Source organism: Gopherus evgoodei, chromosome 1, assembly GCF_007399415.2.
Source record: "Gopherus evgoodei ecotype Sinaloan lineage chromosome 1, rGopEvg1_v1.p, whole genome shotgun sequence".
Taxonomy (NCBI): domain Eukaryota; kingdom Metazoa; phylum Chordata; order Testudines; family Testudinidae; genus Gopherus; species Gopherus evgoodei.
The window spans coordinates 164014861-164041467 of NC_044322.1; the positions used below are offsets into that span (position 1 = coordinate 164014861).

The window sequence follows — 26607 nt, forward strand, 5'->3', positions numbered from 1 at the left end:
GGGAGTTGCAGCGCTGGTGGTGCCCTGCAGATGTGTACACCTTCAAAGTTGCAGCGCTGTAACTCCCTCACCAGCGCTGCAACTTTCTGATGTAGACAAGCCCTCAGAAGGGAAAAAGAGCAATCTGATTAGGAGAGCCAGCAGCTTCAAAGAACCGGTTGATGGCAGCCATTAACACCTTACCTTGTAACAATATCCCCTCTATCTCAGCTTTGCTGATCCTCCCAATACAGTACAATGTTGATATCCAAAATGACTTATTTCCCAGACAGAAAGACAAAAAAATAAGAATAATGGGGTGAAGGGACAGTGGGGAGAAAGAAAACAGAAGGAGGCTGGCACACAGGGAGCTTTCTGGAGGGAATACCAGGGGTATGGTTACACTGGCACTTCGTCAGCAAAACTTGTTGTTCAAGGGTGTTAAAAAAATACACCTCCGAATGACAAAAGTTTTATCAAGGAAAAGCACCAGCAGGAACAGCTCCTTATCAGCAGGAGCACTCTGCTGCTGCTGGTGGGGGGTGAAGTTTGTTTTTTTTTGCAGTCAAGAGAGCTCTCTTCTGCTAACAAACAGCAGCTACACCGTGCAGCTTTTAGCAGCTTGGCTATAGCAGCACACTGTGTCGCTAAAAGCTGCATAGTGTAGTCATAGCCTAGGATGAAAGGATGCCTTGTAAGGGCAATGTGCTCAGACAGAGGGAACAAAGTGTGCGTCCCACTAGTACAGAGGTTCTCAACCTTTCCGGACTACTGTACCTCTTTCAGGAGGTTGATTTGTCTTGTGTACCCCAAATTTCACCTCACTTAAAAAAGTGTTTCCTTATAAAATCAGACATCAAAATATTTTTAAAAAAGCGTCACAGCACACTATTACTGAAAAATTGCTTACTTTCTCATTATGATCATATAATTATAAAATAAATCAATTGGAATATGAATATTGTACTTACAGTTCAGCAGTCCAATATATAAAACAGTGTAAACAAGTCATTATCTGTAGGAAATTTTAGTTTGTACTGAATTCACTAGTGCTTTTTATGTAGCCTCTCGTAAAACTAGGCAAATATCTTGATGAGTTGACATACCCCCTGGAAGACCTCTGTGCACCCAAGGGGCACACGTACTCCTGGTTGAGAACCATCGCACTAGTTAATATGAAGTCATGTAATGGCAGAGTGGACCATCAGGATGCAGTTTTGGGTTGCACACAACCAATCTTCCATTGATCACATAATTTTCAAAGTAAAAACTGTGCAATAGCTCAATTAAAAAATAAAAGAAAAAAGCACCACACCAAACACACTAAAATATTTAGTTCATCATTTGCACACTCGCCCATAACCCTCAGTTTTCTTTGCTGCTTCCCTCTCTCCTTTGTTTGGCGTCTCCTATCAGTACATGGTTGTTTTGGACCAGACCAGCAGCAGCAGCAAGATTCAAACAGCAAACTGTTACTGAGGAAAAGAGGAGTGAAAGTGACCAAGAAAAGCAACTTTATTTCACTCCGTGAGTAGGCTCTACTGTATGTACTGCAATCATGGATCAAGGAATGCTGTGCTATCAGGGCCGGTGCAAGAATGTTTCGCACCCCAGGCGAAACTTCCACCTTGGGCTCCCCTACCTCTGCCCTGAGACACCCCCACTTGCAGCAGCTCCCCACCCCCCACCTTGAGGCACCCCTCCTGCCCCAGCTCACCCCTGCTCCACGCATGAGCACAAGCACCCCGAGCACGCTGTGGCTGCTTCACTTCTCCTGCCTCCCAGGCTTGCGGCACCTAAGTTGATTAGTGCCGCAAGCCTGGGAGGCGGGAGAAGTGAAGCAGCCACAGCATGCTCGGGGAGAAGGCAGGGCAGGGATGAGCTGGGGCGGCGAGTTCCCCTGCGTGCTGCCTCCCCCGCCCCTTACTTGCTGCAGGCAGCCCTCCCCGTGCTCCTCTGCCCCAGCTCCCTCCACCTAAACGCCAGCGGTGACCGGGGCGGCCGAAGATCCGGCCGCCGTGGTCGCTACCGAAGAAAATGATGCCCCCCAAATCCCAGCACCCTAGGCCACGACCTAGGTCCCCAAAACGGTTGCACCGGCCCCGTGTGCTATCCACTGTCCAAACATGTAACAAACAGATGATCCATGCTCCAATCAAGCCCCCAGAGCCAGTTTTCTTGCAGACGTCACTGAATCATTGTACTTCCCTTACAAGAACAGTAACTCATAGTGCAACCCAACCGGCTGTCAACGTATTTATTCACCCTAGCAGAAACAACTGCCTTGTTCTAATTTAACATATAAATCAAGATCTGTATCATGGCAAGGTGCTAATTAAGAAGTCTAACACATTTGAAAACATAAGTTATAGAACACCACTTACCACAACTTTCTTAGCCAAATCAACAATGTCTTCCAGAACCTCAATATCCCAGAGTCTCTTCAAACTTAGCTCACAAAAGTAGGAATTGCTTAAATGAAAACATTTATTTTTTTAGAAAAGTAAGTTTTGTCCTGTTATATAGCCTTAGCTATTAATATTAAAGTCAGTCCGATCTAAAGAAGACAGTGTTTAGAAACCTAGAGTAATCTCTTCAAAATGGGAAATCAGTGGCAGCTGCTAGGTTCTTAGCACTTGCAAAAAACAGGGCAATGATTTGGATGTTTAAATATAGGCATCCATTTTTGAAGAGTTCATCCCTGATATTCAGAATCAAAAGTCTCTTCAGTTATAGCTAGGGCCCTACCAAATTCACAACCATGAAAAACGTGTCACAAATTGTGACATCTGGTCTTGTGTGTATTTTTACTCTATACTATACAGATTTCAAGGGGGAGACCAGTGTTTCTGAAACTGGGGGTCCTGATCCAAAAGTGGGTTGTGGGTCGGAGGGGGCAAGATTATTTTAGGGGGGTTGCAGTATTGCCACCCTTACTTCTGCGTTGCCTTCAGAGCTGGGGGAGGCTGGAGAGCAGCGATTGTTGGCCAGACATCCAGCTCTGAAGGCAGCACCCAGCCAGCAGAAGGGTGGAAGTAAGGGTGGCAATACCATACCATACCACCCTTACTTCTGTGCTGCTGCCTTCAGAGCTGGGCAGCCTGAGAGTGGCAGCTGCTGGCTGAGGGCTCAGCTCTGAAGGCAGCAGCGCGGAAGTAAGGGTGGCAAAACCATGTCATGCCATCCTTACTTCTGCACTGCTGGTGGCAGTGGTTCTGCCTTCAGAGCTGGGCTCCCGTCCAGCAGCTGTCACTCTCTGGCTACCCAGCTCTGAAGACAGGGCTGCCGCCAGCAGCTGTGAAGAAGTAGGGGTAGTAGAATATCGCAACCATCCTACAACAAGCTTGCGACCCTCCCACAACTCCTTTTTGGGTCAGGACTCCTACAGATTACAACACTGAAATTTCAGAGATTTAAATAGAATAATTTGACCATGAAATTGACCAAAATGGACCGTGAATTTGGTACGGCCCAGTTATAGCCAACTTTGCTCATGGCCAGATTGAAGTATTAAAATAAAAACAAAAATGTAAAGGACAAGATTAACCAATATGAATACATGCATGCTTACCTGAAATCAGGTTTATTCTCAAGTTTAAACAGAAACGGCCAAACGATGTAGATTTTAATCACATCGCAATAGTCTTTCAGTACGTGAACTGGCTTACTGCACCACACTTCACAGGGATCAACTGCTTAAGAAAAGAAAAGGAAGACATAAGGAACTGGATTAAGAATAACCAAAACTGAATGTTTAATTTAAAAAAAAAACAAAAAACAAAAAAAAACACTAGAGTAATTTCTATGCTATGCTCAGACCTAAAACCTGGAATCAAGGAAATCAAAACACTCCTGGTATAGATGAGTTATTTGGGAGACTGGCAAAAGAAATGGGCAAACTATCCGTGTCAAGAGATTTTCTTTAGGGGTTGGAGGAGGTTTTTGTTTTTTTAAGAAAGGACATATTACCCTTTCTCAAGAAATCTCTAGGAATAATACATACAACTTCCTGTTTGCCTTCAGTGCCAGGGAGAACATGCATCTGACCTACAGGTTTCTGGTCCATACATCTCCCAATCAGCAGGCTGAAATCAAGTATTTGTTTCTCCCTCTTCCAATCAGAAGAAGCACGTGGCTCTATCTGGAACCAAGCAATATTAATTAAAAAGTAACTTGGAAACTCCTGGTCGTGAGAAACACTTGACTGACCCAAGACTGCAAATTGCAAACTCCATTCATTAACCAGGTTACTAATCACTCAGAACAATTCAACTGATCAGAATGCTGCAAAGACCACGATCAAAGCAGATTTTTCTCTGCCTGATGCATGACCACAGTAAGATTTCTAAAGCTCTTTGTGCTGCAATCAGACCTGAAATAGGTCATCTGACTGTCCAGGTTACATGTGAGAAACAAGACCAGTAAAAGAACACTCAGAAGCCACTACACAGAGGACTCAGGACAACAGATTATATTAATGTACCAAGACACTTAGAACCTACTGAATTTCAGAAATCTTTATTAGCCTCCAAGAGCATGCCAACAAAAGTGTTTTTCTGACATGACCTGAAAAGTGTATGTCAGCCTCAAAAGAGGTGAGATACATGTTAAGTACTCAATCATAGTATTCAGAGTCTGACCAGTTATGCAAGTTGAGACAGAAACAAGTAGGACAGTCCTAATGGCGGCCAAAAATGACAGAAAAAAAAGTTACTATTCATGAGGAAATTGTACAGCTCATGGACTCACAGGCCCAGTGCTCCCTCTCAGCTCTGTATGGTCTCTGGTAAGAATCCCCCTTCAGTGCAACATCCCTTCTTGGGTGTCCACTCTCTCTCAGAGGTTAAGGCCCGGACTCCACTGCCTCCTAGAACTGCACCTCCCTGAGCCTGTCTCTCGCGGTGGACCCCCTCAGGGAGTCCACTCACTCTGGACCCTCACAGAAATCACAATATAGGTGTTCTGGAACTACTCTGCAAGAAGCTTAGCCAAGACTCTGGTGCAGCTTAACTCCCCTCAGGGCACGCTGTCCAGGGCAAGAAGCCTCCTCAGCTTTGGCGCTTCCTGGGTTCAATCTCAGAGCATTCAGCACCCCCCTTTCACACCGGGAGCTCACCGCAGTGGGTCCACCTAGATGGGACACCCAGGGAAGCCTTACATGTCTCCAAAGGGCCATTCACCTCCACTTCCCAGTCAGCAGTGACTCTCAGCCAGCATTGTAAAACTGAAGGTTTATTAGGCCTGGTCTATAATAGTCGTTTATTTCGGAACTAGCTGAGTTAATTTGAAAATAAAAAAAATTAATCCGTCCACACCACTAAATCAGTTTTTTTCAGTTTAAAGGGCTCTGTAATCCAATTTCTGTATTCCACCTTGGCAAGTGGAGTAGCGCTTAAATCGAGATGGCAATCCCAGGTTAAAGGTATTGTGGACGCACTTTGACATTATTGGCCTCTCCCTTGTGACCGCTCTGGACAACACTCTCAACTTCGATGCACTAGCAAGGTAAGCAGGAAAAGCCCCGGGAACTTTCAAATTTCATTTCCTGTTTGGTCACCATCAGCACAGGTGACCATCAGCAGAGTCCACCATCACAAGAGATCACACAGTCCTGAATTCGCAAACAACCTCCAGCATGGTCCAAACAGGAGGTACTGGATCGCATTGCACGTTGGGGAAAATAACATTCCAAAAAAAGAAAGAAACGCAAAAACGCTAACATCTCCAGGGCCATGACGGAAAGAGGCTACTCCAGGGACACAGAGCAGTGTCGTACCAAAAAAATCAAAGAGCTCAGACAAGCATATCAAAAAGCCAGGGAGGCGAATGGGCTATCTGGGTCACAGTCCCATACATGCCGCTTCTACCATGAGCTGCATGCAATTATGGAGGGCGACGCCACCACCACCCCACCATTGTCCGGGAACACCTGCAATGGGGAAATTGCAAGGAGCGAGGAGGATGAGTCACTGGAGGACGAAGAGGAGTAGGAGGACAATGCAAAGGCGGTAAGTGGGAAATCCGTTTTCCCCCCTAGCCAGGAACTATGCTTAATGCTGGAGCCAATAGCCTCCCCCAACTCCCAAGGCGGGCTCCCGGACCATGACCCTAGAGAAGGTACTTCTGGTGAGTGAGAGCCTGATCAGAGCCATGCGGTGGGAGACTTCGGGGAAACCCAGCTATGCTTGGCTGTTCGCATTTAGTTTAAAGGGCTCATCCCTGCTCAGAGTCTCATTGGCGCCATGCAGTGGGAGGGGGAAGCAATCATCCCAGAGAGCCCACAGGCCCTCCTTTTATATGGCAAACCCACCAGGCATTGCTTGCTATGGGAAAGGGAACCCAGCAGTTTTAAAGCATTGAAATGAATGCAGAAGAAGCAGAACCCCACATGCCCCTAGGGCTTACCATGGCTGCCTACAAGCCAAATTCTGCTGCCCGGCCACATGTGATGGCTTACTCACACCAAAGTGGCAGGCACTTCTGTACAAGAGGCAAAACGCTAACTTGTACAGAAAGAACATGTGCTGTGTACTATGAATTACCTGTTTCACTGAGAAAGAGTGTCCCCTTTGTTCTCTGAAATGTATATTTTAAAATACTACCCTCCCTTTTTCTCCTCCTGCAGATGCAAATGTTTCAACGCAGCACCTAACTACTCCATCCTAGGGGCTAGTCCAGATTAGAAGGCAGAAAAAATGAACTCGGGACAACATGTTCGCCAGCTCATGCAGTCCTCCTGCACCGATTGCCTCCAGGCATTCAGCTGGGCCCTAACAATTGCAGAGTTTCGTAAAGCATTACAGGAACACAAAGAGAGGAGGGATGCGCACAATGAGAGCAGGCAGGACGCTATGGTCAAGCTCATGGGGGAGCAAACTGACATGTTGTGCTATATGGTGGATCTAATGCGGGAAAGGCAGCAAGACCACAGACTGCCACTGCAGCCCCTGTATGATTACCCTCCCTCCTCCTCAAGTTCCATAGCCTCCTCACCCAGATGCCCAAGAACACAAACGAGGAGGCTACGGGGATCCACACACTCAGCCCCAGAGGATTGCCCAAGCAGCAGAAAGCTGGCATATGCGAACTTTTGATTTGGTTTCTGGACTTGTCCTTCCCTCCTCCTTCACCCCACTATCCCAATACCCGGCCATTCCCCGGGTCTACCTTCTGACTTCTTTGAATGAGCTGAGCAACAAATAATAAAGAATAGTTTTTAACAATTTTGACTTTATTTCCTTTCATATATATAGGGGGCAGGTAACTTCAAGAGAAACAAAATACAACTGTCACACAGTACTCTAGCCAGTCATGAAACTGGCTTTCAAAGCTTCTCTGATGCACTGCGCGCCCTGCTGTGCTCCTCTAATCACTCTGTTGTCTGGCTGTGAAAAATTGGCCACCAGGCGAGTTGCCTCCATCTCCCATCCCACCATAAATGTCTCCCCCTTACTCTCACAGATATTGTTGAGCACACAACAACCAGCAAATACAATTGGAATATTGGTTGTGCCGAGACCTAATCAAGTCAGTAAACTGCACCAGTGCGCTTTCAAACGTCCAAAAGCACATTCTACCACCATTCTGCACTTGCTCAGCCTATAGTTGAACTGCTCCTTACTACTATCCAGGGAGCCTGTGCACAGCTTCATGAACCATGGCATTAAGGGGTAGGCTGGGTCCCCGAGGATAACTATAGGCATTTCAACATCCCCAACAGTAATTTTCTGCTCTGGGAAGTAAGTCCATTCCTGCAGCTGTTCAAACAGACCAGAGCTTCTGAAGATGCAAGCATCATGCACTTTTCCTGGTCATCCCATGTTGATGTTGGTGAAATGTCCCTTGTGATCCACCAGTGCTTGCAGCACCATTGAAAAGTACCCCTTGCAGTTTATGTACTGGCTGCCCCACCAAGACAGGGATATGTGTTCCATCTATCACCCCGCCGCAGTTAGGGAACCCAGCACATTAAAGCCATCCACTATGGTCTGCACATTTCCCAAAGTCACTACCATTGATAGCAGCTGGTCAGTGACTGCGTTGGCTACTTGGATCACAGCAGCCCCCACAGTAGATTTGCCCTCTCCAAGTTGTGGTCACTATGGGATAGCTACCCACAGTGCATCATTCCAACATTCGATGCTAGCCTCAGTATTGTGGACGCACTCCGCCGAATTCACGCAGTTTAGTGGGGACACACTAAAGAATGTATAAAATTGCTTCCAAAAATTCAACTAGAATAATTTCAAATTAACTTCGTACCGTAGATGTACCCTGAGTCAATAGGAACATAGTATAGTTTTCTACCCTTTGGTAACTTGTGACCGGTGTTATTGACCAACCACTTTCTTAAAACAAAAGCCATATCAACAGTACAGGTGCTGCAGCAGCATATCAATGGCATCATAGCTATGCTGTTGTAACCCCATAGCTTGTTAGCACAGAAATCAGGAACTTTCAGCAAAGTCCATCTTGGGGGGATCCAGGGCCTGGTGCACTGGATTCCCCACTCCGATTACCCAACTGGAGACTGATCATTTTCAGCTGCCTGGCCCCAGACACGCCTGTTGCCCCTCCTCATTCCTTTGTCTCTTTCCAGGGCCAGCAGGTCACCTGGTCTACTTCAACACCTCCAACTGATTCTTGCAGAGGAGGTGACCCAGCCATCAGTTACCAGGCTCCAGAGTGTCAACCATTCTTTGTCCCAGGCAGCAGTCACACTTGCCCTCTAAAGGTCATGGCAATGATCACACACCTCTTATCCCACCACCTAAATACAGTAGTTGAATAACACAGGGGAAACTGAGGCACACAGTATTCAGAGAAGACATTAAAACTTTCCTACTTCATCAATTAATTGTTCTGTAATGTGATGACCTCAATGTCACTCCAGGGAGAAATTTAAATTTCATTTTTTGTCAAGTATGCGTGTTTGTTGGAGTAGTTTACACATTTCTAAATGAGGTGTCAAAACTTGTAAGGATAGACTTTTACTTCTGAGGCTTTGGTTACCAGTTTAAACAAAACAAATCTGCCAACGAAAAATCATAGGTTGCAACTGACAACTCTAAACACTTTAGAATAGATTTAAAAAGCTATTTGTCATTATTTATGCTCATTCTTTGCATTTCTCTCAGTTGGGAAAACAAATACAAATGAAGACTACTTTACATTTACTTATAAACAGTTTCACATCCAGGCTTTTAATGTTGCAGTTGTTTGGTTTTCAAACAATGCAGGGGAACATATGTTTGAATACAGCTGCTTTAAATGAAAAGTTTAAGAACTGTGAAAACATCTGTTGGCCTCAAAATCCACACTCCTTAGCATTCTAACTACGCCAGCCTAACCCTCAGTGTAGACACAGCTAGGTCAACAGAAAACTCCCTCAATTGACCTAGCTACTGTCACTCAGGGAGGTGGAATTTCTATAGCAACTGTAGTCTGCGTCTACATTATGGGGTTACAGCAGCATAGCTATGGCACCACTGCCATACCAGTGCAGTGTCCGTACTGTTGATATGGCTTTTGTGTTAAGAAAGTAGCTGGTCAATAACACTGGTCACAGGCTCCCGAAGTGTAGAAAACTCAAGTACTCAAAAACCAGTCAGGCCTATATGGAGATAAACAGTTGACATATATAGAATGGTATACTCAGGTCCTGGTCTAAGATTGGACCAATTGTGATTTGGGCAAGAGGCATAACATCTGAGTGTATTCTTTTGGGAGACCAGAAAGGAAACTTCCTCTGCATAGATGAGTCAAAAGAGATTAAGTGACATATGTAGTTGAGAGAGCCTGAAGCATGGGACTTGGTATGAGGCCTGAGGCCTAAGTCAGGCCCTGCTGATATAAAGCAAAGTTTGCAAGAGTCAGGCCTCTTACGAAACAGATGGTTGCTTGCAGGGTCACTGTCTGACACACAAACTTGGCAAGAACAGGACTGGCATTACAAAAATACAAATACTCCTAAGAAGTGCTAGGCACAGGATACTTGCATAAATACATTCCAGAAGGGTAGTACCAGAACACCCCAATATCAAGTTATGGTATAAATATACTCCCTGAAGATGATACAGTGACACATTTACCCCTCCTAAAGATAAGGTCAGGATGACAGAGTGATGGACAGAGGTGTTTTGATCGAGCCAACATGTACAAGGTAAAGGGTGGTAACTAACCTAACCACGTCCGAGGGGCAATACATAACTTATTTGTATCAGGGTATAAAAAGGGTCAGAGGGAGGGGGAGGGGGGTGTCTTTGTCCAGCCTATGGGGAAGTCAAAGGCCACAGCTCACTGAGCTAAGTCCATTTTAACAGGCATACATGTTCTAGTGTAACTATAGATGTAGATGTTGATCAGGGAGCGAGGATAATTAACCTGGTCAAGTGCCTTCGCCACTGAACCAAGTCTGTGGTCTTCTAGGGCAGTTAGATAAAATCTGCTTCTGAGCTATCTGGCCACAGAGAATACATATGCAGCCAAAAACTGACAACAACATGCCCATGGTTACACAATAAGTGGCAAAATCAGGAATTCAACTTAAATCTCCCAATTTACAGTCCAGTGCCTTAACTGCAAGACAATCCTTCCTTTCTACAGAAATGCATATTTAGTTACAGAAAAAACTGTAGCTCATATAAACCAACTGCTAGATTCTGGCCCCAATGACTTCAATGGGTCTCTTCACAGTGTAAAATTAAGCCTCTGCAGGATTGCAGCCCAAGACCACATAGCTGAAGCAACTCAAAGACATCTCATTAAGAAAGTGAAGTTGAACCTGACGTGGAAAATTAATGCTAATTTAAGCTTTAATTCTCATATCATACTAAGAGGTTGCATGCATGTAATCCTAATAAAATATCCATATTATTCTTATGAACATATGGCTCTCTGTTAGGACAAGAGTGAGAAATATTGCAGCATGAAATATACACGCTTCTGCTCAACAGGGCTCCAAAAGAATGTTCCCAGCCATCCAAGCAAAATATAAGGGGGGGGAAAAAGTGAAACATCAGTCCGAATGACCAAGTAAAGCAGACAAGAGGAAACACCAAGTAAAATGTTTGGTAACATCCAATGTCAGTTTACATACCTGTTTTATGTTTATTTGAAGAACGCTTTCTAAATTTCTCACGAACCTAAAAATAAAGAAAATTTTATTTTTTGAATAGCAATAAAAATCACAATGCACAAACAACAGGCAACATAATTCCTCTAAGCAATAGTGATTTAACTGGTTTTAAAGCAGTTTACATTTATTTAACTTAGCTAAGGACTTTTTAAAGTCCAGAGATTTGGAGTAATCACATTTTTGACTTGCTCCGCCTCCAGCACCAATGACGACTGTTCCGGCTCCGCTCCAGCTCCGGGCAAAACCTGCAGCTCCACTGCTCCGTGCTCTGCTCCAAAGCCTTGTCTATCACCACTTTTCTCACCCTTTGCTGTACTAAGATATCAAGGAATAGTAATAGTGCTAGAAAACTTTGCTTTCAAATAACAGAAGAAAAAAAAAATGTTCTGTGGACCCAGCCAAAGATTATTCCTGTCCTTCTACTCTGAAAGCAAGCATTTTTAATCCTACTGTGATGGGTTGGATCACAGAAATCCCCTTGGGGCTGCCAACTGATGTGCCATGACTACTTCTGCCCCTGCTTTCCTGCCGTGGCAGCTTGGGACTTCAGAGTCCTGCCTGGCTTGAGCCAGACCCACTAGCCTGCTGCAAACCCAGACCCAGGTCTGAACCACATCCCCTAATAGCTGTAGACTTAATTGAAAGCAGCTTAAGTGTTCCTGTTTCTTAAGGTATGCCTACACTACCAGCCAGATCAGTGGGCAGTGGTCGATCCAGCAGGGATTGATTTATCACATCTAGTCTAGTCCTGATAAATCAACCCCCAAGCACTCTCCCATCAACTCCTGTACTCCAGCTTGGCGAGAGACACAGGCAGAGTCGACTGGGGGGGGGGGACAGCAGTCGACTCCCCACAGTGAAGATGCCACTGAAAGTCGATCTAAATACATCAACTTCAGCTATGTTATTCATGTAGCTGAAGATGCTTAACTTAGATTGATGCCCGCCCCCCAGCATAGACCAGGGCTGACACTCAGATGCCCAATTCCCAATGGGGTCCAAACCCCAAATAATTCTGTTTTACCCTGTATAAAGCTTATGCAGGGTAAACTCAAATTGTTCGCCCTCTATAACACTGCTCTCTCTCTATCAGGTATACCCCCAGGTCTACTCTGGGTTAATTAAGTAAAAAGTGATTTTATTAAATACAGAAAGTAGGATTTAAGTGGTTCCAAGTAATAGCAGACAGAACAAAGTGAATTACCAAGCAAAATAAAAGAAAGCATGCAAGCCTATGCCTAATACAGTAAGAAAACTAAATACAGATAAAACCTCATCCTCGGAGGTGTTCCAGTAAGCATCCTTTTACAGACTAGTCTCCTTCTAGTCTGGATCCAGCAATCCCTCACACCCCCTGTAGTTACTGTCCTTTGTTCCAATTTCTTTCAGGTATCCTTGTGGGTGGAGAGGCTATCTTTTGAGCCAGCTGAAGACAAAATGGAGCAGTCTCCCCCAGGCTTAAATAGACTTCCTCTTGTGGGTGGAGACCCCCTCCTCTCTCGTGCGCAAAGTCCAGCTCCAAAATGGAGTTTTGGAGTCACCTGGGCAAGTCATGTCCACGCATGACTGAGTTTTTACAGGCAGCAGCAATTGCTATCTTGAATGTCTCCAGGAAGACTTCTTACGTGGACTGGAGTCTTTCAAGATCCATTGCTCGTTAAGTCTTTCTTGATCGGGCACTTAATTTGCACATTCCTTTCTCAATAGGATGACCAAACGCTTTACCAAGGCTACTTAAAAATCAAGCAGCTACACAGCCAATATTCATAACTTCAAATACAAAAATGATACATCCATACAAATCAGATTAATAGATTCACTAGGTTATAACCTTTACAGAGATATGTTACATGGCATATGTAGCATAAAACATATTCCAATTATGTCATATATACATTCATAAGCACACTTCCATAAAGCCTTATGGGGTGCACCATCACACCCACCTTCAACATGCATAGTCTTACTATTTTTTTTGAGTAGAACTGGATGAATTTGCCTCAGGTCTGGTCTCACTACAGACCTATATTGGCATAACTAAGTCATTCAGGGGTGAAAAATCCACACCCCTGAGTGATGAAGTTATACTGACTTAACCCCCTATGTAGACAGCGCTATGGGAGAAGCTCTCCCACTGACATAGCTACCATCTCTTGGATAGATGGTTTAACTACACCAATGGGAGAGCTCTCTTGCGTTGGCTTAAAGTCTTCATTAAAGCACTACAGCAATGCAACTGTGCCAGTGCAGTGTTTCAAGGGTAGATTTGCCCTTAGAAATCAATCAGCACTACTCCTCGTTTACTCCTGGGGGAATTCTGCACAGAATACTGTTTCAGATTGCTTTTCTCCCCCTGCAGAAAAATGGGAGAGCTAAGAAATCTGTGGGGAACACCTGTCCCTGGCAGCCTGGGCGTATCTGCCTGCAGCAGCCAACAGATGTAGATCGCAGGGCGGGGGTTTGAGCATGCATGGAGAGATGTTAAGGGGGCAGGGCTGGGCACACACCTGCATGCAGATGAGCAGAAGAGACTGTCCCTCTCCCTCACTATTGTGGTGTCGCAGGCTTGGAGTGGGTAGGGTTTTGTGAGGCAAGCTCTGTCCTGTGAAGCAGAGCAGAAATGTAACAACTAAGCAGGTAGGCTGCTAATGTTCCCCTTGCCGGTTAATTGTTCCCATTCGTAGTCTGTTCTCCCAGGAGCCTAATACACATGTAAAAGCTTAAAGGCTCCTTTACATTGCCAGGGCAGTGTAAAGTAGCCTTATAGTAAATGACAGTAAGGGAATCATCAGCGAGGAAGATCTATGTGTTTTCTCATTTTTTTCCCTTCTGCCAGAGCAGCACAAGAGGATTAGTCTGCAGCTCAGGATGTACTTTACCTATCCATTTTTAAAAAGGCAGGACAATGATTAGCAACACTGTATGACTTTCATGTGTGAAAGTCTGAGCAATTTAAAATAACATTCTACTTTACTTTTATTTTGGTGTTCTGTAATGTAATTTAAATGAAAATTCAAGATTAAAAATAGAGTACAGGGTATTGGTTACAAAGTATTTGTAATTTACCTTTTCTGTGCATTAGGAAATGCTAAACAATTACTGTGATTTTTTTTCCTGTATGGTAGTTTAAATAAAATTACTAAAATAAGTTAAATTGGTGTGATTATATTGCATTACTTTGACAAATAAAATATGCAGAATTCTGCAGAATTTTTAATTTTTTGGCACAGAATTCTCCCAGGAGTATTCATTCAGCCATTCGTCTTCACAGTCCTGCTAAACCCTACCCATTTCAGGAAAACAGGTAATCAAACCAACAGGTCCCTTTGGGTCCCTGCCCCCCTTTTAAGTAATCACTGAATATGGCCAAATATGGTAAACTACACAGCTTAATCAGACAAGATTACTACTGTGTCATGATATTACAGATGTGCTACACCTCCAACCTTTATACAATCTTTCTGGAATAATACCCTTCCCACTAGGAGGGCTGGGCCTCCACTTGTCTCAAGAAAGAGCCCTGTAACTCCAAAAGACTGCTTTGGCAGCTTTGGATGAGGTACACCAGATGTTGTGATAGCCATGGGTAGGATCCATGGATCTTGAAAGATGTTTTTGTTGGGGGGTGTTGATCATCGTAGCAGTGAATATAAGTCTACAGGGTCAACATAAAATGCCCCAATAACTACATGGATGAAGCCAGACAATTACTGCACACTCAGATTAACACAGGAAAATGATAAAAGAAAAAACACCACATCACTTGTGGGTGAACACATTTCACAGAGTGATCACTCTATATCTGATCTCTCAGGGCTTGGCTATAGCGCTCTGACTCCTGGTCAGAGCACTCCTGGTACTCCATCTCAGCGAAAGGAATGTCTGATGCGTCTTGGTTGAGACGCCCCAGCATCAGTGTGAACAAGGTGTTGCATTACTGCACTCTGACTTCCAGAAACATCCTATAATCCCCTTAAGTCAAGTGGCCACTCTAGCTTTACTCATATGGGTAGTTGCATTTATTTCCTTGGGATTATTAGAGTAAGTAATATTATGTATGTATTTAAGTGTTTGCAGAATAGTGGCCTGAATTACCCTATATCCTGGAGATGGTTCCTTTAGATTAGAATAGAGGCACATTGCTTGGGCAGCAAAGGAAAACTTAGGGCTTGGCTACACTTGTAAATTAGAGCACATTAAAGCAGCCCCAGGCGCCCTAATTCACGACCCGTCCACACTGGCAAGGCACTTAGAACACCTGGACTCTGCAGCTGGAGAGTTCCTGATAATCTACCTCCATGAGAAGCATAATGCTTGCTGCGCCTCCGCTGAAATGCCCCAGCATCAGTGTGAATGAGGTGCTGCATTATTGAACTTTGATCAGCCTCCAGAAATTTCTCATAATCCCGTTAAGTCACATGACCACTCGTCATTATTTTGAACTCGGCTGTAGAAATGCAGATATGCCCTTTCAAAGCCCCATTTCTGACAGCCGTCATGCTTATCTGCTCTGAGACAAAACAAACATTATTTAGGAATGTTGCTTGCTGTCAGTGTGAGAGAGAGAGAGAGAGAGAGAGAGGGACGGGGGAGCTCTGAACTTACAAGACAGCATGCTGACACTCAGCACCCCAAAAACCCATTCTCCCTCCACCCACATACACACAACACACTCCTTGTCACAGTCCACCCCACCCCCTACATTTGAAAAGCCCATTACAGCCACTTGACTGTTGGGATAGCTGCCCATAATGCACCGCTCCCAATGATGCTGTAAGTGCCGCAAATGTGGCCACGCCAGTGCGCTTGCAGCTGTCAGTGTGGACAGACTGCAGCACTTTCCCTAATGCGCTCTCCGAAGGCTGGTTTAACTCAAAGCGCTCTAAAGCTGCTAGTGTAGCCAAGCCCTGAGTTCTTATTCTCATAGGAAATCTGCACAACACCTTCAAAAATCTGTAACCTTTAGTTACTGAATAGACTGGACTGAGTAGAGACACTGAATTTATGGCTCATTACAACCATCTATAACCCATTACCAACCACAAAACAAGCTGCCTTTCCCCTGTCCTTTTCCCCTACCCCATGATTGGAGGGGTGTTAACAGGACACTTCACCTTGAATGGTCCCTTGAAATGTTTTAACTACTTACACTAAACAATCTGTTCCATCTTGTATTTAGCTGTAACACTTTAAGGGCTTGACTACACTTGCAAGTTAGACCACATTAAATCAGTCCCAGGCATCCTTACTCCTGAGGTGTTCACAACGGCAAGGCACTTAGATGCTGCAGTTGGAGCGCTCCTGGTAACCCACCTCCACAAGACGCATAAAGCTTGCTGCGCCCTGGATGAAACGCCCAGGTGTCAGTGTGGATGTGTTGCATTACTGCGCTGTGACTGGCCTCTAGAAACATCCCATAATCCCCTCAAGTCAAGTGGCCACTCTGATCATTATTTTGAACTGGGCTGCAGGCATGTGTCTATCCCCTTTCAAAGCTCCGTTTCTGACAGCCGGCATGCTTATCTGCTCTAGGACACAAAGCAAATCATTATTGTGGAATGCAGCTGCTACCGCTGAGGCAGGCATTTGTGCGTGCGTGCATGTGAGAGAGAAAGGTGGGGGCAGGGGAAGGGTCTGCTGCTGTCTGAACTTACAAGAGAGCATGCTGACACACACTCTGCCCCCCAAAACACACTGTCTCTCTCCCTACATACACACAACACATGCTCTGTCACACTCCACCACCTCCCCTTGAAAAGCACACTGCAGCCACTTGCACACTGGGATAGCTACTACAATGCACTGCTTTCTGTGATGTTACAAGAGCTGCTAATTATGGCCACGCCACTGTGTTTGCAGCGGACAGTGTAAACATATGGCAGCATTTTCCTTCCTGCTGTCTCTGAAGGCTGGTTTATCTTCCAGCACTTTACATCTTTAAGTGTATCCAAGCCCTACAAATGTTTCCCAGACCTGAAGAAGAGCTCTGGCCATGTCTACACTACAAAGTTAAGCTGACTTTATGAAAGTCAACATCAGGCTTCCAAATTAAGCTAGTCGATCTTGTGTGTCCATCCTATGCTCATTGCGTCGGCAGAGTGCATCCTGGTTAGCCGCGCTTGCATCGACGAACGGAGCTCTGCATTGTGGGTAGCTATTCCACAGTGCAAATAGGTAAATGGGATTTTGGGTAGGACTTGCAATGCTTCATGTAACCAAAACATTGTCACAGGTTGTAATGGGAACATGGCGTTAGCCTCTTATGATGCATTTTCCTCCTTCCCTCCCTAATATCAATAGCAAACAAACCAAGGTTTTTTCACATCTTTTTTCAAAAGCCTGGGTTAGCCGCATGGACACCACAGCCTGATAAGCATGGAACCACTCAGCTGTGCACTCTTGTTGTGAGCATTACAAAACACTTTACACCTTATGCTGCAGTATTTCCAGAGCCGAGATAGGACCCACCATGTGGAACATTGCGATGTCATCCAAGCAGCCCTGCTGTAAGCCTTCAAGTGAAACAATTCACAGTTGCTGATGGCAGTCATGCATCAACTGAACACAGCTGAGTACTGTTTCTCCTCCCGGGAAACAAGCACTGACTAGTGGGACCAGATCGTTACACAGCTATGGGATGACAAAGTGGCTGCAGAATTTTGGAATGCAGAAGGCCACATTCCAGCTTTCACCTGCCCTGAAGCATAGCAACACAAAAATGAGACCCACTCAGAGTGGAGAAGGGAATGGCGATCGCTCCATGGAAGCTTGCAATGTCATCGGGCCCTGGACCTCAGAGACATTCCGCATAGCTGTCTGCAGCTCCTTTTCAGTTTCAGATTACAATGCCGCAGAGATTTCAGCTCTTAGTCTTTCCTCTGCCTTACCACCTCACTCTTGGTGAAGGACGCTTTTTTCATTATCAGGGCCATCTGTAGTTGTGGGAAACTCTCTTTCTTCTCCTTTAACTCCTCAGTAAGCTTGTCTAGCTCTTCTTGGAGCTGGGAGACTGCAGCCTACTTTGCTAGTGCAGACTGAAGCTGATCCTTTAGCAGCCTCTTTTCTTCCTTTCTTCATTTCCCACTTTTAGCCTCACCTCTGAAAGCAGCTGCTCAGCCACAGGGAGACTGGCACCCGTATCCTGCCATTGGCCAAGAAACCTCATAGAGCTTGTCTGCCCTCTTCTATTCCAGATGTAGCAGCTGCTTCAAATCCTTCTGTGTGGTGCTGTACTGTCTGTCCAGAGCGTCTTTCACTTCCTGTTTTGGCTGGTCGATGTTATCTGTCAGTCACATTAATTCTGTCCAACTGCCCTTTCTGAAAAGCCTTCATAGAGAGCTATAGTTCAGGGGTTCTCAAACTGGGGGTTGGAACCCCTGAGGGGGGTCGTGAGGTTATTACATGGAGGGTTGCGAGCTGTCAACCTCCACCCCAAACCCCGCTTGCCTCCAGCATGTATAATGGTGTTAAATATATTTTAAAATGTGTTTAATTTATTGGGGGGGTCCCACTCAGAGGCTTGCTGTGTGAAAGGGGTCGCTAGTAAAAAAAGTTTGAGACCCACTGCTATAGTCCTAGCCCGGGTTCTTCCTGTTTCAGGTCCCAGGAACTTCTCCTGTCAACCAGTTTCCTCTTCCCCTTAGCTGCCTGGTGACCATCATCCTGGAACTTCTTGGATTAAAGTGCTTGAAAGAGAATGGAGTCTCACTCAGGAGAAACTTCGTATAAGCACTCAAGAGGCCCAACAGGTAAAGGTGCAGCGCCAGCACTTGCAGTATTTTTAAACATTGTCTGCCCATCCAAGCTTTGGAAGAAAGTAAACCTGAACAAGATGGAGTTTGCCTGGGAGTTCTCCTGGGGGGAGTTCCCACAGTGGGTTTTTTTGGCCTTTCAGGCTTCAGATGTTGTATTTACTGCTCACAGAAGAGGCTCCAAGGAAGAAGACATTATGGATAGTGAGCGATCAGCTGCTGTGACCTGCATGGGATGTGCCATGTTTGTCTGTCTTTCTACCAGAGAACAGAAGTGACTTCGTCTGTACAAAGTGCAAGCTGATCTCCAGCTTGGAAGAGAAGGTTAAAAGGACTAGAGACCCAAGTATCAACCCTGCATTGCATCCAAGAAAATGAAGGTTTTCCTGGATAGAAGTCAGCGTTTGATACTGCAGGCACAGCATACTGAAGAATCTGAGATGGCACTGCAGAATGGGGACGACAATTGGCAGCATGTGACCTCCAGAAGAAGCAAGCTGAGAGCCATGAACCCCCAATGCTAATAGTGGTAAGAAACTGTTTTCAGGCTTCAGTTGGTCACTAGAGACTACATGGCTCTGGGAAGAAGGATAAAGGAGTTTGAGGTGCAAGTTTTGTTCTTGTCCATCCTCCCTGTTGAAGGAAAAGGTCCAGGTAGAGACCATTGAATTGTAGAGGTAAATGCGTGGTTGTGCAGGTGGTGTTGGAGAGAGAGTTTGGATTCTTCAACCATGGGATGTTGTTGCACAAAGGATTACTAGGAAGAGATGGGATCCACCTAACAAAGAGAGGGAAGTGCATCTTCGCAGACAGGCTTGCTAACCTAGTGAGGAGGGCTTTACACTAGGTTCGCCGGGGGATGGAGACCTAAGCCCTGAGGTAAGTGGGGAAGTGGGACACTGGGAGGAAACACAAGTAGGAGAGTACAACAGAGGAGGCCTCCCGATTCATACTGAAAAAGTAGGAAAATTGGGTAGTTATCTTAGGCACCTGTACACTAACGCAAAAAGTCTGATAAACAGGAAGAATTGGAAGCCCTGGCACAGTCAAGGAACACAGACTCGGTGGGGTAACTCACATGACTGGAGCACTGTCATGGACGAGTATAAACTGTTCTGGAAGTACAGGAGGGGGAGAAAAGATGGAGAAGTTGCACTGTATGTAAGAGAGCAGTATGATTGCTCAGAGCTCCAGTATGAAACTGGAGAAAAGCCTGTTGAGAGTCTTTGGGTTAAGTTTAGAGGCGAGAGCAACAATGGTGATATTGCGGTACGCGTCTGCTACAGACCACCAGATGAGGCTTTCTTCAGACAACTAACGGAAGTTTCCAGATCGCAGGCCCTAGTTCTCATGGGAGACTTCAATCACTCTGACATCTGCTAGGAGAGCAATACAGCAATGCACAGACAATCCAGGAAGTTTTTGAAGAGTGCTGGGGACAACTTCCTGAAGCAAGTGCTTGAGGAATCAGCTAGGGGCTGTGCTCTTCTTGACCTGCTTCTCACAAACAAGGAAGAATCGGTAGGGGACATAGAAGTCGGTGACAACCTGGGCAGCAGTGACCATGAGATGGTCTAATTCAGGATCCTGACAAAAGAAAGAAAGAAAGGAGAGCAGCAGAATACAGACCCTGGACTTCAGAAAAGCAGACTGATTCCCTCAGGGAACTGATGGGCATGATTCCCTGGGAGGCTAATATAAAGGGGAAAGGAGTCCAGCAGAGCTGGTTGTATTTTAAAGAAGCCTTATTGAGGGTGCTGGAACAAACCATCCTGACGTGCAGAAAGAATAGCAAATATGGCCAGTGACCCGCTTGACTTAACAGTGAAATCTGTGAGCTTAAACACAAAAAGGAAGTTTATAAGAAGTGGAAACTTGGACAGATGACTAGAGAGGAGTATAAAAACATTGCTCTAGCATACAAGGGTGTAAACAGAAAGGCCAACGCACAATTGGAGTTGCAGATAGCAAGGGATACGAAGGGTAACCAGAAAGGTTTCTACAAGTATGCTAGCAACAAGAAGGACAAGGAAAGTGTGGGATCCTTACTGAATGGGGATAGGCAACCTAGTGACAGATTATGTGGGAAAAGCTGAAGTACTCAGTGCTTTCGGTCTTCACAGACAAGGTCAGCTCCCAGACTGCTGCACTAGGCAGCACAATATGGGGAGAAGGTGAGCAGCCCTTATTGGTGAAAGAACAAGTTAAGGACTATTTAGAAAAGCTGGACATGCACAAGTCCATGGGGTCAGATCTAATGCACCTGAGTGCCGAGGAAGTTGGCTGATGTGATTGCAGAGCCATTGGCCATTATTTTTGAAAACTCGTGACAATCAGGTCCCGGACAATTGGAAGAAGGCAAATATAGTGCCCATCTTTTAAAAAAAAAAGGAGAATCTGGGGAACTACAGACCAGTCAGTCTCACCTCAGGCCCTGGAAAAATCATGGAGTAGGTCCTTGAGGAATCCATTTTGAAGCACTTGGAGGAGAAAAAGGTGATCAGGAACAGTCAACATGGATTCACCAAGGGCAAATTATGCCTGACCAACCAGACTGCCTTCTATGATGAGATAATTGGTTCTGTGGATATGGGGAAAGTGGTGGACACGATATATCCTGGCTTTAGCAAAGCTTTTGATATGGTCTCCCACAGTATTCTTGCCAGTAAGTTTAAAAAGTATGGATTGGATGAATGGACTATAAGGTGGATAGAAAGCTGGATAGATCATCAGCTTCAATGGGTAGTGATCAACGGCTCAATGTCTAGTTGGCAGCTGGTACCAAGCGGAGTGCCCCAGGGGTCTGTCCTGGGGCCAGTTTTATTCAACATCTTCATTAATGATCTGGATGATGAGATGGATTGCACCCTCAGCAAGTTCGCAGATGACACTAAGCTGGCGGGAGAGGTAGATATGCTGGAGGGTAGGGATAGGGTCCAGAGTGACCTAGACAAATTGGAGGATTGGGCCAAAAGAAATCTGATGAGGTTCTACAAGGACAAGTGCAGAGTCCTGCACTGAGGACAGAAGAATCCCATGTGCTGCTACAGGCTGGGGACTGACTGGCTAAGCGCAGTTCTGCAGAAAAGGACCTGGGGATTACAGTGGATGAGAAGCTGGATATCAATCAACAGTGTGCCCTTGTTGCCAAGAAGGCTAATGGCATATCGAGCTGCATTAGTAGGAGCATTGCCAGCAAATAGAGGAAAGTGATTATTCCCCTCTAGCTGGAACTGGTGAGGCCACATCTGGAGTAGTGTGTCCAGTTTTGGGGGCCCCCCACTACAGAAATGATGTGGGCAAATTGGAGAGAGTCAAGCGGATGTCAACAAAAATGGTAAGAGGACTGGGGCACATTACTTATGAGGAGAGGCTGAGGGAACTGGGGTTCTTTAGTCAGCAGAAAAAAAAAAGAGTGAGATGGGGATCTGATAGCAGTCTTCAACTACCTGAAGGCAGGTTCCAAAGAGGATGGAGCTAGGCTGATCTCAGTGGTGGCAGATGACAAAACAAGGACCAATGATCTCAAGTTGCAGTGGGGAGGTCTAGGTTGGATATTATGAAAAACTATTTCACTAGGAGGATGGTGAAGCACTGGAATGAGTTACCTCGGGAGGTAGTGGAATCTCCTCCATCCTTCAAGGGTTTTAAGGTCCAGCTTGACAACGCCCTGGTTGGGATGATTTAGTTGGGGTTGGTCCTACTTTGAGTAGGGGGTTGGACTAGATGACATCCTGAGGTCTCTTCCAATCCTAATCTTCTAGGATTCTATTATTCTTAGACTTGGAACTTCACAACTTTTCACATGCACTACTCTCACCTCTAAAGTGGCAAGAGACCTGTAACTCAGACTCCTTTGCATCCGCTTTCAGTCTTGAGTATATATTTGCTTTCCTGACCAGTCACCCCCAGTAATACTGTCGCTTGGACTCTTGTCTTAAGCTACCCCATCTCTGAGCCCTGCTTCCCTCCTAAAAAAATAAAAAAAGTCAGGATTTCTCAGCTTTGCGTATTGGCCACCACTGTGAACAGTCTCTCCTGGTCAGGCAGCGTCTGGCCTTTGATATCTTATTCTGGTTTACTGTCTTTCAAAGCTTTCAGTATTTTAAACATTGTCTGCCCATCCAAGTGTTGGCATTGCACTCTTACCTGTTCGGCTTCTTGAATGCTAACACAATGCGTCTCCTGAGTAAGGCTCCATTCCCTTTCAAACACTCTAATCCAAGACTTAACTAAATAATTTCCCTCATTACCTGCTACTAGCCCTACATACCCGTCAGCTGATGGGCTTGCTTCCCTTGCTCAAATAATTTTGCCAGGAAAACCTACATTTGCACCTGCAAACTGGATAACTGCTTCACCATCCCATTTGCATTCTTGCCCCACATACTCCCTGGGACTCTAGGAACTTTGGGACTTAGGCTGATCTTGCCCCCCAAGCTTCCTCAGCCTGGGGCCCTTTTTTTCTTTCCCAGCAAGTGCTGGGACCATCATGCCCTTCAAAACTTCTGATGTTCTTCTGCCCTGTGGCTACAAGAGAATTCACTGTATCCCCGATAAATCAGAGTAAGGGGAGGGTGAACCCTCTGTCAAGCTCTAGCCCTGGCTTCTATACTGTGAGTTTCCCGTTACACATGCAACTTTATGCATCCCCACTGCAAGGTCCCCTCTGTTTATAGTTCAAAGTTCTTGCCAGGCAATCTCTCTTTACATGCCCCAGTTCTCCACATTTCAAGAACATTAACCCCAGGACAATCACTCTTCTTGGCGACAAACTGTGTTTTTTCACTCTCTTTAAGATACATCAGGGTCTCTTGCATCTGAGACTAGGCATCCTTTGTGACCCAGCCCTTTCTGGGTGCGCCACAAAACTTTGCATCAGCCAGTAATCTCCCTTGTTGCTCCAGGGGCAAACCCAACTTGCATGCCCCTCTTGCCCATAGTACTTGTACCCCCTTGGCAGGACCATGTGACTTCTTTCCCTTCAGTGTCTGTGACAGCTGGGCCTACGTGGACCGCTGGGCTCCCTGCCAAGCCTGTGACAAGTGCTCCTTGAGTTGTCACTGCTGCTCCTTCTGCAGATCCAGAATATACAACATCTTTCATTCAAGATGAGTGTAAGCACTGCTCCGTGTTATCATCCCTACATGATGGGAGGGGGCCTCATACCCCCACTTCTAGTACCATACCATAACAAGGGCCCTCACTCTAGAGTATCCCCTGGCAGCCCAATGCAGCCCCACCATTGTGTCTTTGCCTCAGTTTCCCTGAGTGAAGGTTTTATGAAGTCCAATGAGATGCATATATTCAACATCATCCCTTCAGGGGCCTAGTTTATTCAACCTCAAAAGGTGGAATGCCCCACAAACAGGTCTCCACTTCAGCATCTCTAGTAGGCAGTTGTAAGGGCTGAGTCAGTATTAGTTCATCAACCCAGTTATGTCCCATGTCCCTTACTAGTAAGGCCTTCATGACATAGAAGGCTTTTCTAGAGTCCAGGGCTTCTTACTAACTGGGGGAGGGTCTCTTCTCTGGGTCAAGACTTTTCCCCAGGACAACATCTAATTTCTCTTTTCCAGGGCTTCTGCCTGTTGAAGTCTTTCATGGGAGCCAGGTTTCTCTGAGCCTAATCATTCACAGTCCCTTCCTTCCAGAAACTCTCCCACTGAAGAGCATTCTTTCCGGGTTTCCTTCATTGGATTCCCATCCCCTCTGGGAATTGCTGTCTTTATCATACCCAGGTGCTCCACTGCTTAATTAAATGCCTCCCAATTACTCAGTAAGCCAGATGAACCTGAGTTGCCTCATCCACCCTAGTGCAGCCTGTGAGAGGTAAGCGGAGCTTCTGACTCCTTCTGAGGGCCAGATACTCTCTGGGAATAAACTATATGAGTGTATCAAAGTGGAAGGGGAATAATCTATACTGGTATAGATCATCTTCATGTAAGTATAACTGTGTTCTGATTAGGAACCATACCAGTATAATGATTTAAGTTAAAAAAAAAACCCAACAACCTACACCCTGACAGCTATTCACGTACAAAATCAGTGTGCAGACCACCTAAATAAGAACCCGCATTAGACATCCTGTCAATCCTTTAGATATTAATAGTTACTTACCAATTCACAGCATTGTTTAGCACAACCACCATAAAAAGTGATTCCACTGAAGTCTGACTCCAATGTAGTTACTTCCATAGCGCATGTCCCTTGGGGGGAAATAAAGCCAGAAATGCATTAGAAAAAAAACCCTCAATTTGTATATTCCTCTGAGAGTGCTTAGAATGTCTGCAAAATTAAGCTATAACCTAATGTGAGGGGAAATGATATTTCCCCCCCATTCAGCTGTGAATTTTAGCTTTTCACTCAGGATTGTCTAGAACAGGGGTAGGCAACCAACGGCACACCTGCCGAAGGCAGCACGTGGGCTGATTTTCAGTGGCACTCACACTGCCTGGGTTCTGGCCACCGATCCGGGGGGCTCTGCATTTTAATTTAATTTTAAGTGAAGCTTCTTAAATATTTTAAAAACTTTGTTTACTTTACTTATAACAATAGTTTAGTGATATATTATAGATTAATAGAAAGAGACCTTCTAAAACGTTAAAATGTATTACTGGCACGCGAAACCTTAAATTAGAGTGACTAAATGAAGACTCGGCACAGCACTTCTGAAAGGTTGCTGTCCCTTGGTTTAGAAGTCCAGATAACCAGTGTTAATATTTATGGGGTCCCAGTCACAGATCAGGACTAAGCACTGTACAAACACACAACAAAGACAACCCCTGTGCCAAAGAGCTTACAATCTAAGTATAAAATTAGAGACAAGAGATGGATAGATCCATGAAGGAACACAGGAAACCAGGAGACAATATTGATCAGCATGATCATATGTGGCCTCAGCACACCAGCAGCCTGTTGTCAAGATTTTTGTAAGCTTCATGACTTGGGAAAGTTTTATATACTGGACCACAGAGAACGGTCAACTTCACAGAAATTTGTCTCTCCATGCCAAAACTGACCCAAAACACTTTGTCGTTCGCATTTTACAGCCTGTGCTTTCTTCACTGATCACAGACAACTATAAATACTAACACAAATTCATAAAATGCTTTTGGTTTGGTTCAGAGGCAAACTGTCCATGGGCACTTCTTCCAAGTAGCAAGCCTCTACCTGCACTTCTCCCAGAGCAGAACCGCACAATTCACACTACTTTAGACAGGATCACTTGAGACAGGCTACAACATCACTCATTTTCCAGTCATGTACAGCTCAGCGTGTGCAACTGGATTTAACTAGACTCCTCTCTGGGAGCTTGTGACTAATATGAAATACAGTGGTTCAGGACACGGTCTTCAAGATCTAGTGATTTATTCATTCACAGAAATACACGTTAGTACAGACGCCGCCAGGTCTTCACGGCGGTCAGTCACCCCAGGGACGGGTGCCCGCCCCAGTGGGACTGAGGCTGGTGAAGCCTGGGGCTCGGAGGCCGGGGCCCCTGTTCGCCGGGGGCGGGACGCCGCCTCACATGACACTTAGTTCACTTCGCCTAAGTTTTCGCAAACGGGGGCGCCGGAAGCTCCTGAAGCCAACGCGGCAACGACCGAGAGCCCCAGCGGCCTCTCCGCGGACCGCACACTGCCGGGCGCCGCCGCAGGGGCTCTGGGGTGCGCGAGGGGATTGAGCGGGACTCGCCGGAGCCCGGGCGGATGGGGACTGCAGGCTCCTGTCCCCGCC

At 45.6% G+C, this 26607-nt stretch overlaps 1 protein-coding gene across 9 annotated transcripts in view; it reads right to left on the reverse strand.

Moving 5' to 3' along the window:
• Positions 1 to 26607, reverse strand: part of TTC3 (tetratricopeptide repeat domain 3) — a 161991-nt gene that overhangs the window by 135015 nt on the left and 369 nt on the right. For 4 of the 9 annotated variants that reach the window (XM_030577817.1, XM_030577802.1, XM_030577862.1 and 1 more), the window contains exons 2-6: positions 24988 to 25076; positions 11293 to 11431; positions 11078 to 11123; positions 3551 to 3674; positions 2364 to 2451 (exon numbers count right to left, since the gene is read on the reverse strand). In XM_030577817.1, the coding sequence (XP_030433677.1) occupies positions 2364 to 2451; positions 3551 to 3674; positions 11078 to 11123; positions 11293 to 11431; positions 24988 to 25019 (429 nt within the window). In that variant the 5' untranslated portion in view covers positions 25020 to 25076. Of the gene's footprint in view, positions 1 to 2363; positions 2452 to 3550; positions 3675 to 4026; positions 4121 to 11077; positions 11124 to 11292; positions 11432 to 24987; positions 25077 to 26607 lie in introns of all 9 variants that reach the window. The other 5 variants (XM_030577844.1, XM_030577835.1, XM_030577826.1 and 2 more) reach the window with 4 other exon arrangements.